At 44.3% G+C, this 15,384-nt stretch overlaps 1 protein-coding gene across 6 annotated transcripts in view; it reads left to right on the top strand.

Moving 5' to 3' along the window:
- Nucleotides 1-15,384, top strand: part of Camsap1 (calmodulin regulated spectrin associated protein 1) — a 60,173-nt gene that overhangs the window by 23,677 nt on the left and 21,112 nt on the right. For 3 of the 6 annotated variants that reach the window (XM_021192353.2, XM_029536172.1, XM_029536173.1), the window contains exons 4-6: nt 4,352-4,432; nt 5,404-5,436; nt 7,900-8,041. In XM_021192353.2, the coding sequence (XP_021048012.1) occupies nt 4,352-4,432; nt 5,404-5,436; nt 7,900-8,041 (256 nt within the window). Of the gene's footprint in view, nt 1-4,351; nt 4,433-5,403; nt 5,437-7,899; nt 8,042-15,384 lie in introns of those variants that run through there. The other 3 variants (XM_021192357.2, XM_021192356.2, XM_029536174.1) reach the window with 2 other exon arrangements.

Here is a 15,384-nt window from a genome sequence, read left to right as displayed (position 1 = left end):
TGTAGACCAGGCTGGCCTCGAACTCAGAAATCCGCCTGCCTCTGCCTCCTGAGTGCTGGGATTAAAGGCGTGCGCCACCACACCCGGCTTTTAATTTCATTTTTAATCTGTCTATCTGTGTGACTGACTGTCTTTAGACAGGTTCTAACTCTTTAGACCAAGCTGGCCTTGAGTTCCTGGCATTTTTCCTGTCTTAGCCTCAGTGTTTACCTCTTGTATGTTATTGGCACATGGCAACTGAGCGTATCTATGCAGTGTGGTGCGATCTTCCAGCGTCATGTAATGGTCAGATTCACTTAGCATGGCCAGCGTCTCAGGCATTCATTCTCAGACAGACCTCGTTTCTAGGAGCTGGCAATAGCACAGTGACAGAGATGCTTGTCTAGTTCTGTTCTCAGCACTAAACTAAAAACAAACAGAATACAGTGTTCCAGCTAGTGAAAAAAGCACCACACACGCTCTTCACTTGTTGTTAAGGTAGAGAGTTAGTTCATTCAAACTTGCTTTGCTTCGTGTGTATGAGGTACAAGGTGTGGTGCCCTCCTTCTCATCTGCTGTACTTGAGCATACTGCATTTCTTTTAAAATAGTATCAATCTTGGTGATTTCTTGTTTAATCAGGTTATCTGAAAAGACTTTGTTTTTAATTTTTAGTATTTAGAGGGAAATCATTCCAGATACTTTTGTGTTTTGGATTTTATTTATTTATTTATTTTTTAAGTCAGGGTTTCTCTGTCTAGCCTTGGCTGTCCTGGAACTCACTGTGTAAACCAGGCTAACTTGGAACTCAAGAGATCTGCCTGCTTCTGCTTCCTGAGTGCTGGGAGGTGTGTCTCACCATACACAGTCTTTTTACTCTGCTGTCTTTCTGTTTTAAGTGGATCCTTGAGCACACTGTAAGTTTGCCATTCTCATGTAGTCATTTGATAATGCCTGCCTTGTCACTAGAGTGTTAGACCAGTTAGATCGCTCTGATTGTCCATGTGGTTGAATTCTACCATCTGGCTTGATGGTGTTTATCTTGTCCTTTTTAAACCAACCTGCCTGCCTCCCTCCCTCCCTCTCTTCCTCCCTTCAGTTACTTGTAGTAGTTCTCCATTATTTTACAGGGTTGCTGTAGGTTCTGCCCTGTGCTGATGTGTTGCCAGGGGCTACTGAGACCAGAGTGATGTATTAATCGTAGTAGATCTGCTTTTCTCCTAGGACTTTGACCTTGTCACATTCATTTTGTGGTAACCTCACCCAGTTATGTCCTTTCTTTCTTTCTTTCTTTTTTTTCTTTTTTAAAGATTTATTTATTTATTATATTTAAGTACACTGTAGCTGTCTTCAGTCACTCCAGAAGAGGGTGTCAGATCTTGTTACGGATGGTTGTGAGCCACCATGTGGTTGCTGGGATTTGAACTCCGGACCTTCTGAAGAGCAGTTGGGTGCTCTTACCCACTGAGCCATCTCTCCAGTCCCCCAGTTATGTCCTTTCTATTTTCAATAGTCATTTATTTGTTTGTTTATTTGTTAGTTTGTACTAGTTGTCACTGTAGCTGTGGAGACTGGTGCTGACCAATGCTTTTTGGTCCTTGTGTCCTCTCTGGTTGTGAAGGAGGACTTGCAGTGCACAGTGGCTGTGCAGTGTCCACACTGCAAAAAGATAAGAGATAAGAGATGATTCTTGATGTTTTAAGGATATACAGTCTTTTTTTTTTTTAAGGACATTCATATATTGTGTGTGTGTGTGTGTGTGTGTGTGTGTGCGCGCGCGCGCGTACACACACTCGTATACCCACATGCACACATGGTAGGGGTCTTATGAGTGTTGTAAGTGCAGGTACATATCCAGGCCAGGAGAAGATGTCTGCCTGTTTCTCACTGAGCCTGGAATTCACCATTGTTTTTAGCTAGACTGGCTGGCCAGCTAATATTTTTTTAATTTACTTTTCATCTGTTTGGTTTGTTTGGTTGAGGTTGAACTTAAACTCCTGATTCTCTTGCCTTTACCTCCCAAGTGTTAAACCTAGGTTTATGTGGTGCTGTGAATTGAACCTAGGGCCTTGTGAATATTAGATACTTTACCCACTGAGTTGTACAACTTCCTCCCTTTTTTTTAGAGACAAGATTTTGCTGTTTATTTTAAGTTGGCCTGAAATTACTATATCGCTCAGATCGGGCCTCAAGCTTTCAGCAGACTCCCAAGTGCTGGGATAACTATCTTGCCCAGCTTAGTTTTGCTCTTGTGCACTTTCTAGCAGTATCTCAGACTTGTAGGGGCTCCTGAGTCCCATTTGAATAACTGGCTGTACATTTCCAGCTGCATTTTTTCCTACCACCTAGTTACTGTTATAGTGAATTTTTATAGACTGGTTGTGAGTTCACTAAGCTTTGGCTCTCCTGAAAAAGACTGTTAGATGTCTTCCCCAGGTTCTGCACCTTTGTAAGAGACAATGGTTGGCAGTCTCTCTTTTTGGATGAAGATGTTGCTTCCCAGTTTCAGGGTGCGCATAGCAGGCTAAAATGGCAGTTCCTGCCCTAGTTAATGTTTTAAAAGTCAGTCCTGACTGTCATGGTCACTTTCACACCCCCACTCAGAAGATGGGGCTGTGTCTCGAGTAAGCGCCCTCCACCCTTCCTGTCTCTCAAACCCATCCCTTATGTTAGGTGGTGGCATGCTCTCTCCTGTGCTTTTTGGGCCACCTGGTTTCACAACAGATACTTGGTTTGGTTTACTGTGGTTACTCTTGATTTTGAAAAGTAATTGATATTTTACTTTAAAATATTTACTTTATGAGAAATTTAAAGTTAACTTACATCTTAGGTACAGGGTTTCTCCATATAGCTCTGGCTGTCTTGGAACTCACTCTGTAGACCAGGCTGGCCTTTAACTCAGAGATCCACCTGCCTCTGACTCCTGAGCACTAGTATTGAAGGTATGCACCACCACCCAGCTAGTTTAAAAATGGGCTTGTTTTCCTTTTTTTTAAAAAGGATCCCATATATCTAAGACTGATTTTGAACTGACTGTGTAGCTCAGAGGATCTTGTCTTGAACTTCTGATCTTCTGTCAGTCTGTACCTCCGGAGTGCTGAAATTACAAGCTTGAGCCACTTCATCCAGTTCGATAGTGGCTTTACTTTCCTTCAAAAATCTGACCATTAGATTGGTGGGTGACATGGCTTACCAGATAAGGGTACTTGCTGCCAAGCATGGTGACCTGATTCTGATTCCTGCCCACTTGGTAAAAGGAGAGAACTAATTCCTGCAAGTTGTACTCTTGATTTCTTTGTGTGTACTGTGGCATTGTGAGCACAAGCACATGTACTCACAGAGAGGGTGTGTGTGTGTGTGTGTGTGTGTGTCTGTCTGTCTGTCTGTCTGTGAGCTGCCATATTAGTGCTTGAAATCAAACTCAGGTTCTCTGCAAGAACAAGTGCTTTTTACCACTGCGCTGTCTCTCTTGCTCCTTTATCATAGTTTTAAAGAGATTTTCTACCCTCTTGGTGTTGTAGGTAAAGAGCTCACATACTGTATTTTTCTTGGATGACAAGCCACTCAGACCTGCACATTTTCACCTGACTATTAGTCCTCTAACCACTCCTAAGTATTAATGTGTATTTTTACAAAGTCTGCTGTTATTTTATAAATACAGATTGAGAAATTCTATTGTGTGTGTACATGATAAATGTGTGTTCATGATGTGTGTTCATACATGATGTACGATATGTGTGTGGGTGCACATGTGGCACAATAGGCGTGTTGCAGTTAGAGGGCACTTTGTGGGGATTGTTCTCCCCCTCCATCTCTATGTGAGTTCCAGGGATTGAACTCCAGTAACTAGGCTGGAGTGGCAAGTGCCTTGTTGGTCTGCTAAACTGTCTCATTGGCTCAGTAGAAGTACAAATGTGATACTGTCTTAATTTCAAGAGAGATTACTTAAATCTATGATTTTAAAGGGATTTACAGCTTGGTTTTATAACCTAGTTTTATTTTGTGTTGATTCATTAGTTTTGTGTAGTCAGTTGAGGTGTGACATAAAATTAGGTAGGTTGTTTTGGGGTGGCATCAAACAACCCTGTAAAGTGTACATGGGGTCTAGCCTTGATCCCACAGTGCTGAGGGAAGCCCTGCACTGACTTTTAAAGGCACAGTGGTTTCCTTACAAGGGCAACTGACCCTGAGACTCAGGGCAAATCCTGGGTCACATAGAATCCAGGTGTTCTGCATCTTTGTAATTGGCCTGATGGCACCTCTGTCTTAAGAGTGATGAGCAGGTAGTGTGAGAAATCCTGGTGATGAAGTGGAACTATAGGGGAGGACATGGGAGGGCAGTAGCCTTCTTAATGCATTTTCTTCTGCCTTAGGTAAATCTTAAAATGAGAGAGATAACAGAGAAAGAAGTTAAATTAAAACAGCAGCCACTGGAAAGTCCCGCTCATCAAAAGGTAAAGGGTAATTTTAATTTCTTCGAAACACACTAAATTAAATGTTAGTAGTTTTAAAGGATTATCTTTGTTTCTACTTGCTCATTCTATATTTTTATCACCCTGAGCAAGCCAGCCTCTTAGATTCTCCTGGTGGCTGATTCTCCATGCTTCAGTTAGGAGTTTCCATGGGCAACCTGTCTTCTATGCCCAACCCGAAAGGTCTGGTTTGTTGAACTAGGGGTATTCTGGGAGGACTTGGGGAGCATTGGTGGGGGGTGGGCTCAGTAAGGAAGCAATGTAGCCTGAGCTGGGAGTGAGCTTCAGAAAGTCAGAAATTGAGCAAGAAAATGCCCAGTAGCAGCTGTGCTCATGCGGATTCTTGAGATGGTCTGGGAGGTGCCATGGGGCTGATGGGGGTCCAAACCCCATGCCTGGAGCCAGTGGGAAGTGTGTACAAATGGGTGCAGATGGGTACGTTTGTCCCACATTCTGCCTTTGGCCTTGTCCCTGGCCATTTTCTCTTGCCAAGGCCATGTATCACAGTCAATGGAATGTACCCAGGAATGCCTGACTATTGACACAGTTTCACTACTGGGAGGAGCATGTGTTCTCCTGTGTAGTTTTCTCTCTACACCGGTCAGTTCTAGTCAGCCAGGTAGAGAGAGGATCAGGCTGGAGCTGAGCACCTCACTAATCTTTGGATGGGGACAGGCTCACATGAAGACAAAGGGCAGACCTTTAGCCTGGTCCTCTGACTTTCTCAAGTTTGGAACTGTTCTTTGCTATTGTGAAACATAGAGTTGTAAAGGGGACAGGTTACCTTCCAGTTAGATTGCCTGGTGGTGTGATTAGTTAAGATCATGCACACTGGAAAGCCTTTGCTATCAGAGGCTGTCTCTACCTCTCCTGTGTGAGCATGTGTGTCATGGCCACACCTGGACCTGCAGTGCTGACATTCCTTTCCACCTTCCTTCCCGCTTCCTGAGCAGTCTCCCTCCAAGTGGTATTGGAAGTTAGTACCCGTAAGTGACTCAGGCCACCATCCACCATCTGCAAAACCATCTTGTTGCCATCATGCGCTTCCATTAAAATTGCTCGCACCCAAGATTGGTTTTTGTTTGTTTGTTTAAGTGTCCGCCTTGGGGCTGTGCGGCTTGTCTAGCATGAGCCCTGCTGGCCACGCTGATGAGTTTTGTTATGTGGCACTTTGGGATGCCATGTTCATTCCCCTAGGCTCTTAGTGATCTCTAAGTGATCAGTACAGCATAACTGACAGGACACTGTCTTTTCTAGCAGATGCTAAGAGGACTGGGGGTGACCTAGTGGCCGGAATCATTTCATGGCCTTTTCTTTCTGCTGTTACTTTGCCTAGAACCTGTATTCTAGGCTGTCAGATTGGAAAGGCATTCTCCCACGGGGTACAGGGGTACAGGTGTACAGAGAGGGCTGTCGCTGGTGTGTTTTGATGTGGTCTCCTTGTTTCTATCCCTCAGGTCATATGGAGGTCAGCTCAGATTCTGAGTTAGGTCAGTTCAAATGCAGGGTTTCTGAAATTACGTATGACTTTTCACACAAAGTTTAAAAACCAGGATTTGATTTAGTAATTTCAGCAGTACCTAACTGGTGGCCCAGAATGGAAGTGGACCAGTCTGTTGCTGCCCTTATAGGAAATACCTTGTGCCAAGTGGTACCTTGTTATGTGAGCTTCTTTTGGATCTCTTTGCAGATGGTTTTGTATGTGCCCTTTGATTGCTTGGGTCCTTTAGCTTCATTATTTGGCCCAGATTTTTCTTTGGGTCCCCACTTGGGGCCCCATGGCTGTGGGCTGCAAAAGGCCAATGTAAACCTTGAGTGTACTTCTTGCTAAGTGTGTTTGTGAGGAGGAAGAAGAAGAGGAGGAGGAGGAGGAGGAGGAGGAGGAAGGCATGCTTAATGAATGTTTGAGTACTGAATTTGACCAAGGCAAGGGCTCACACACTCAGGGGTCCTGTAGAGAGGTTTGGTTTCAGAAACAATTGATGGAAAAAAAGAGAACTATAACCCAAAACAGTCCCCTAACTTTCCTTTGTTAGAGAGGCTGTGGGTCTCCTACAGTGGTAAATAGACCAACAAGAAAACGTGTGGTCAAGGTTGGCATGTTTTGGGCTTTGCCTAAACATGTCACAGCTAGAAAGAAGTTTGAAGATGTGGGTGAGCACAGCAGCCATGGGAGCCTTTTGGGCCCCTGTAGTTCAGTGTCAGCCTAAGTTTTACCCATGCCATCCATCTTTACTCAAGAAACCATTTGCTTTACTGCATGTCTGCTCACTCTCTGCCTGCTGTCTCTGAAAGCCTGGCCTGGAGCATGCTGTGATGCACTGCATGCTGGAACCTGTGGACTTTGCACGTGTGGTACAGTATGAGGCGGGTTCCCTATGATAGTACTTGTGGGCTCTGAGAAACAAGTTAAAATGTGTGTTGGAATATTCAGTCAACACAAAACAAAGCTTTGTTGCTAAATATAAAGGAGTCAGTTCCAAGTGTTTTTCTAATGAGCATCACTACTGTTTATGCTGAATATTTATGGAAGAATTAGCTGAAAGTCTAGATTCCAAGATGATTCTTTGAGTTGGACTCACCTGTAGAACTCTCAGAAACCAACAGTTTTGTTCTAGGCAGGCGCTGGCTCCCTTGTTTTTAGTTTCTATTGTGTGTGCTCCTGGAGAAAATGTGGGCTGGTGGGTACCCTGCCCTGGGCACTGATTGAGCTGAGAGCGGTACACTACAGCTCTCGGGGAGTCGTGTCTACACTGAGCAATCCCCTCTCTGCTAAGCTTTCACTGACAGTGGATAGAAAAGTATGGATGGACTGTAGCATAGAGAATATTGACAGGTAGCTTCAATATTGGGGTGTGCACATAAGGGAGCCTTGGTCTGGCATTTGCTTGATGATCTTGTGAGTTTAGACTGATGTTTTACTTGTAGTTCTTGGTGGCTGGTGTAGTGGTGTGAGAAATTTTTTTAATCTGGTTTCTGAAATTTCTCAAACTATCAATGCTATTTTGTACTTTTTAATGACCCGTGTTAATGTTGATAATACTTAGAACAGTGCCTGTAGCTTGGGTCTTTCAAGCATCTGAATGCCCACTGTTTAACTTGTTTCTCATTAGTTTGTAATGCATTGGCTTACGGTAGTATAGATGTGTGTTTTGTCCCCTTCCCATGTGTGCCCACTGCCAGAGTCAGTTTAGAGTTAGACTGACCCTGGTGGTGTTAGCAGTGAATCTCTGCCATGCAGAGTAGCCACGGACCCCAGTCTTTTGATCTGACTTGTTTGTTCTGAATAGAGGATGTCATCCACATAGTCTGAACTTTTCCAGGCAATAACATTTGGTCTTCATGTGGCTCTAGACTTGATGTAAATCTTGCTCTAGCAGTATGCCTGTAAGATACACAGACTGAAGCGATCTCACACGCAGAGACCATTTTCCTTTTATCAACCGCAGGTCCGCTATCGGCGAGAGCACCTCTCTGCTAGGCAGTCACCCTACTTCCCGTTGTTGGAGGACTTGATGAGAGACGGCAGTGATGGCGCTGCTCTTTTAGCAGTGGTTCACTATTATTGCCCAGAGCAGATGAAACTGGATGGTGAGTGCAGAACACTTTCCCTGAACAGACCTGAGAGGGAACAGTGTACATTTAGCATGCAAGAGAAGTAGCATGGAGTCCCTGTGTCAGTTGGGATACTACCATATACCTAGAAATTCCAAGAGACTAGGTACTTATTTGTAATCTGTATCTTATGTGATTAAAAAAAATAGCCCATTAAGTATTTGGATACTATATCATTGTGTTTTGTGACTTTACCTTTGTTTGAGTGTGAGTGGGGTTTAAATTCCTTCCATATTGAAACATCTAGAACTTAAGCCAGACAGGGTAACACACACCTATAATCCTGGTATTTGTTAGGCTGAGTCAGGACCAAGACAAGCCTGGGATGCCTAAAGGAGACCCCTTGTCAGAAGCCAAAAGCAAAACAATTCTGTAGAACTTCCTGAAGACATGCTAGATTCAGCCTGTGTCCTGCCATGGCCTGATGGAGCACTGTTCTGATGCCACAGTACCTCTTTCTAGGTGCTTGTGACTTACAGCAGGGAGGAGGGAAGTGATGGCTATGAAGGGCATGGCACAGACCTGCCAGGGGATAATGAAGCTCGTGTTGTCAATAGCTCTATTTCCTAAGTGCCTTTTGTCTGGAGTGGTCAGGTAGAAGGCCAGGGACCTGACCAGTTCTGATTGGAATTTTATCTCAGACTTTAGCACTGGACAGCTTAGGCTGTTATTAATGCCTGTTCTAGCCATGGAAGTGCAGATAATACATTTTCTTTTTTACAGACACAGGTGGCTTGAAAGCCAGGGAACCCCTCAGGTTTTATGAGGATAAAACCTGCAGGTGAACAAATGGTTTTCCCACATTTGACTGGCTTTGGTCCTGTGACTAGGACATGGGGAAGAGGATCAGAAAAGCCCTAGCTTATACCAGGAGGCTTCTCAAGTACCCGTGTCTCTGAGGACTAAGAGGAAGTGAGTGGGAGGGAGGCCAGCATCATAAAACAAAAGACAACTCTGGGGAGTAATTCAGTGTAGATGATTGCTCAGTTTGACTGAGTCCTTGGGCTCTATCTCCAGCATCACACAGAAAGAAATGATACACGTCTGGGGATACAGCTCAGCAATAGAAGGCTGGTCTAGCAGACAAGCATGTGGCACTAGGTTTCTGCCCGAGCACTGAAAAGTAAACTGGTCTAGTGCTAGACACTCTGGCCTTGTAGGAACTTCAGAACTCAGCTTGTGGAAACATCTCCAGAAACCACAATTTCCAGGGAAACATGCCTCCTTAGAACCCTCAGATTTCACAGCAGGTGAGAGAGAATGCAGAACACTTCTGAAGGACCTTAGGGAAGAAATAGACACTGTATGGAGGAGAGTCGGTGGGCACTTCACCCCAGAGCTGCGGGGGGATTCCCTTTCACTGTGCTCAGACTGACCTGGAGCTGTAGGTGTTCCACGCTGCCCTTGAGTGTGTGCCCTGGTGCCTCAGCCTCTCAGAGTACTAAGCTCGGGGACATGGGCACCACTGCCCGCTGTGCTTTGGTAGCTCTGTGCTCTCTGCTGCGAGTGCACTTTCTCAGTTTTCCCTCAGCTCCAGAGGTGGCCTGCTTTGTTTGCATGTTTGTTTGTTTGAGACAGGGTCTCTCTATAGCCCTGGCTGTCCTGGAACTCAGTATGTAGACCAGGCTGGCCTCGAACTCAGAGATTCTCCTGCTTCTTCCCCTTGAGTGCTGGGATTAAAGGCATGCACCACCATGTCTGGTCTGTAGCCTGCTTTTAAATCTGTCCTTTGAGCATCTTAAGGCAGACAGTAATATTACAAGCTTGACAGGCTACATAGTGTACCAGATATTGTAGTACACTGAATAAAAATAAATGGTCAGTGTTAGCAAGATGGGTCAGGGGGTGAAAGTGCTTATGCCAAGCTTGATAACCTGAGTTCAGTTCTAGAACCTACAGGTAGAAGGACAGAACCGATTCCTGCAAGTTGTTCCTTGGTCTCCATGTACACAAACCTTTGCAAAAAATGACCTTAGTGTTGTGATATATACCTTTAGTGTCATGCACCCTCCCAGCCCCCAACACATACACACACACACACACACACACACACACACACACACACACACACACGAGACAGAGATAGGTGAGACTCTGATTTCAAGGACATACTGGTTTACAAAGCCAAGGCCAGGCCAGTCAGGGCCACATAGTTAAGACCATGTCAGGGTGGGGGTGGTCAAGAGGGATGACAACAGCAACAACAGACTTGGTCAGAGCCACAAGAGAAACTACACTAGATCCCAAAGTATGTGTTCCCGTCAGTTTAGCACATTACCAATCAATCACAAAGGCACAGCTTCTGTCCACACTCTGCCTAATAAGAGAAGTCAGCTGGTGGGTAAGAGCTGTAAGAATGGGACCAATGTGGACTAGGTATTGAGCCAGTGAACAGTAGCCAGAAGTGTGCAGGACACAGCCTGAAGCAGGCTGTAAGGGAGGTGAATGCCTTACATATGTGTGTCAGAAAGCAGGGAGCTTGGGCACTAATTAGATTGATTTCAGTGTCTTACAAAAAGGGCCACAATCCCAGAGAAAAGTAAAGGCAGAAAATAATGAAATTTTGTGACTGTGTCTGTAGAGCAAGCAACTGAATTGTAAGTCCCAGGCTCTAACAAGCTGGCTAGCTAAGAAGTAAAACAGAGGCAAAACGGTTCACCAGCTAGAATTCTGGAGCTGCCACAGGAAAACAGAAGGATTATGCCTAGGTATGTCTTTGTAAGTCATTCTCAAGAACTGTGAGAGCCTGGATTCCCCTTTGCTTCCAGTAATACCCTCCACATCCAAAGACTAGGGATACACATACAATTGGGGGAGACTAAGCCTGTAAGTCATGGCCGCAGACTCCAGCATGGGGCAGGTAGGAGGGAGGTGACAAGAATCAAGGCTTTTGTGTGAGTGTCTTCATCCTATACTAGTAAGCCTCAGTTCTTTGCTGGGTTCCATACGGTTGATGTGCTCCACATGCAAAGCAGGGACAGTCTTCTCTGTAGAAACTGGTCTTAAGGATAAGAGCCGCAGTGACTGAGGTTTGATGTCAGCTGGCTTCTTGCCTTGGTCACCTGCAGTAAAACTCACTTCTTAATGCCTCCCTCTAACAGTGAAGGGGTATCCAGATCCCCCTGAATATTTGAGGAAATCCCCTGGCCATAACAAATACTCAGACAACAGATATAGTTCAGAATACAAAGCACTGAGAGACCGGGGAGCTAGTTGTCAAGAAAGGTGACTGGAAAGAGGCATCTAAAAAACTGTCTACGGTATGTGCACGTTAGGTTCTGTAGAGCTCTGAGGAAGTGGGCATTTTGGTATCTAAATAAGAGTACTAAAGAGTTAGATGGCTGAGTAGAAAAAAAAAAGAATCTTCCAGAAAATAGAACAGAAAGAGCAAAGGCATGGAAGTAAAGGAAAACTAGAAAAATGAAATCAATATAGGAGAATGAACACAGAAAATAGAGATGATTTACCAAAGGAAAGTGTAGACGCCTTTGGGTGAGCATAGCCAGGTTTCAGGAACCCACTGGAAGTGTCCAGTTGAAGGACTGTGGTGCACACTGAGAAGACTCCAAATCACTTTGTGGGGACACAAAGCAGGTCACATAGAGTAGAGGACTGGATGACAGCTGCAGGTCTCTCAGCCAAGTCTAGAAGCAGCACGCTGGCTGCTTTCTAACGGCCTTGCCTCTGTACACCAGCTTTCTGCAAGAAGAGGCTACATAGAGCACTTCATTATCTTTGTGCAGTTTAGAAGACATTGAATCTTGTTGAAATAAAAATTAAAAAGTGTATTTAGTAGTAAAGTAATGAAACATTTAAATTTTTTGCAGAGAAACTAAAGTTAAAAGCTGTTCTTTTGATGGATTCATTAAACATACATTTTTGGATCGATCAGTCAATAAAAGAGCAAAATAGAGAATGCAGAAAGCAGGCAAGGTGTGGTGGTGGCCCACGCCTTTGATCCCAGCTCTCAGGAGGTAAAAGCAGTCAGATCTACTACAGAGAGTCAGTCCAGGACAGCCAGGGCTCTGTTAACACAGAAACCCTGTCTAGGTGGGGAAAAAGCAGAAAACAAAATTGTATAAATGGAGGTCTAGTAGACACCAAATAAAAATATGGAGAGTATTTTGTGTTGTTTATGTTCACCTGTTATATGGCACAGATAGTTCTGTGTTGGAGAAAAAGGAATGAGAGAGCCGGAGCCCCCTAAGTACAAGGCAGATGGACTCAGGCATCAGAAAGTACATCCTCATGGGCTGACTTCCTGGGGGAACTTTGTGCTGGAGCATTTTACCAAACTTTGAAAGAGGAGGAACCCCGGTGGTGTTAGCCCAGTATGCAGGACATGAGTCTCGTGCGGACCGTGCTTGGGGAGAGACAGGTAATCTAGTCAGTAAAATGGGATGTGAAAGGAAAATGTGACTATATAAAAAGTTATAAAAAGTTAAAGTTATAAAGTTGCCTTTAATTCCAGCACTCGGGAGGCAGAGGCAGGCGGATTTCTGTGAGTTCGAGGCCAGCCTGGTCTACAAAGTGAGTTTCAGGACAGCCAGGGCTATACAGAGAAACCCTGTCTCGAAAAACAAAACAAAACAAAACAAAAAAAAAAATTAAAAACAGTCCTAAACAGCTCTGTAGTTCTTGGAAGAAGCTTCACACTCTGAGATGTGGAGAGTCAGTATAACTAAAACAATCATTTCCTGCCCATTCTGTAAATATATTGCCAGTCCAGTAAATACTTTCGTTTTTACCATGATTGATAAGGCAATATAAGGGCAAAATTATAACATTTTTACTTTGGTATATATTTAGTATATAGCAGATAGCTCCAAGAATTTGTTTTTTAAAGTCTGACCTTCTCACTCTTGTCTTTGGAGTAGCTCGGGGACCACTGCAGCGCTGCTCTATGCAGGGCTCAGGGGAGGTCCAGGGATGCCTCTTCTCACCCCATGCTCATCGTTTGTAGTTGTCAAGCCTTGCAGTCTCCCTAAAGCCATAGTGTCCACCTAGCCTTTGCCATTGGTGATTTTTAGGCTGTGGAGTTGGTCTGTTGTGCCTTGCTTGGTGGTTAGTTGGTTTGGTGTTTCCTTATGATTTGTCTGCCTAAGGCTATACTGCACGCCAGTACCTGTGTCCATTGTGCTCTTGGTCAAGATGCTGGTGCTGGTCTCTTAAGACCACTTGAGAGAGGTGGCTTTTACTTAATGATGAGCTGACTCCTGGGGAGAGCGTTGGACTCTGGATCTTCGGTTATCATCTGCTTCCTCATCTGATTTTCACCACCGAGTGTCCCTCCTCATTCCTGTTTGTTGTTTCCTAGCTGGCATTGTGCAGGGTTAGCTTTTTCCTCTTCCTGCCAGCATGTTTGTTGATTGACAGACTGAACTCACATTATAATCTTATCACCTGGTAGCTTGTGTCTGATTCCATTTATCTCAGCAGACTTGTACTTGGTGTCTAGTTTTCATAGATTTTAGCTGCATTTATTTATTTATTTTTTAAGACTAGAATATGGGGCCCTTGTTCTACAAGTGTTACATTTTGTTTAGCTTTACACTGGCTGGAACTGGGGCATTGGCCCAGGGCAATCATTTGGAGCAGGAATACACAAACCATGGAAAAAGAGATGGTCAGTCAGAGCTTGCATTAAGGGGCCACATACCCTAGAGGGCAAGGAAGGACTGGGCAGTCAGGAGTGGTGGCAAACAGTGTTCCATGATCAGATGATGTACGCTGCCTCCCTTGACATGGGCACACCCTGCTCTTGGACTGATGACCTAGACTGGAAATAGCAGTTGAGATCTTTGAAAAAGAATCCCCCCAAGGCCTCCCACCTCTTATTTTGGTACTTGAGCATGCTAGAGAGATACGCCTGCCTCCCTCCTGTTTTCTTTTTTTCTTTTCATTTTCTTTTTGGTTTTTCGAGACAAGGATTCTCTGTGTAACAAGATCTGGCTGTCCTGGACTCACTCTGGAGACCAGACTGGCCTTGAACTCAGAGATCTACCAGCCTCTGCTTCCCGAGTGCTGGGATTAAATGTGTACACCACCCTCTTGGCTCCTCAGTTTTAAAGGTAGAACATTCAGGGGCAAAGCCTTGGTGCATCTGTCTCATGACCTTACATCTGCTGTGTACTGGCACCTGGACAAACACTGGAGGCCCCTTTTCAGGGGTCCTTACTTCCTGCATGTACCACATTTTCCAATGGAGGATCTGCCTTCCTGAATTTTCTTACCTGAGAGGTTGGGAAGATCCTCACCTCTTCATAGAGGAGGCTTGTACTCAGTGTTGTTTGTTTGTTTGTTTCTTTCTTTCTTTTTTCTTTTTTTCTGTATAGTTTCTTGATTTGGAGGATTAGAGACATTGCTTGACAATTATAATTTTGTGCATATCCTAGCTCCCGCCCTTTGCAAATATGAAATTAAGTTTAGGCAGAGGTCTCTGCTTGTGGAAGAAAATGCAACCATTTCCTTATTTTAATATATATATTTTTTTAACAAGAACTTTCTTTTCTTGTATTTTTTTTTTAAAGATTTATTTATTTATTATATGTAAGTACACTGTAGCTGTCTTCAGACACTCCAGAAGAGGGAGTCAGATCTTGTTACAGGTGGTTATGAGCCACCATGTGGTTGCTGGGATTTGAACTCAAGACCTTTGGAAGAGCAATTGGGTGCTCTTACCCACTGAGCCGTCTCACCAGCCCTATTTTAATATTATTGTGTGCACATGCATGTTGTATGTATGTGGGTGTTGCCACAGATGTGGATGTGAAAGGATATCTTTTTGGAAATGGTTTTCTCCTACTTTTTTTTTTTTTTTTTTTGAGACAGGGTTTTATACCCGACTGTCCTGGAACTTGTTCAGTAGACTAGGCTGGCCTGGAACTCCTCAGAGATCTGCCTGCCTTTCCCCCTTGGGATTAAAGGTGTGCACCACCATCACCTGGCTGTTTCTTCCCACCTTTATGTGAGTCCTGGGGATTGAACTTAGGTTATTGAGCTTGCAGGGCAAGAGCCTTTACCCATTGAGCTGTCTTGTAGACCCAGAACACTGATATTTCTGAAAGGTGATTCCAGAGTTCATTTTGCTCATCTTTGCCTGCTCTCGTGCCTTGCACATGTTAGGCAAGTGCTCTGCTACTAAACTCTAGTTCAGCCCCTCTGTTCACTTTAGGACTCCAGCCTTGAACTCTCATATGATCTAAGTTGTGAATACAGTCTGAAGACTTTCCATCTTTTCTTTTTCCTTTTGGTGTCACCTATGAAACTTACTGTCTTTTAAACTCTCTTAACCTTGCTTCTTTATCACCAAGCCTTTC

This window comes from Mus pahari, chromosome 3 (assembly GCF_900095145.1).
Source record: "Mus pahari chromosome 3, PAHARI_EIJ_v1.1, whole genome shotgun sequence".
NCBI classification, from domain to species: domain Eukaryota; kingdom Metazoa; phylum Chordata; class Mammalia; order Rodentia; family Muridae; genus Mus; species Mus pahari.
This window is presented reverse-complemented; position numbering and strand designations above follow the sequence as displayed.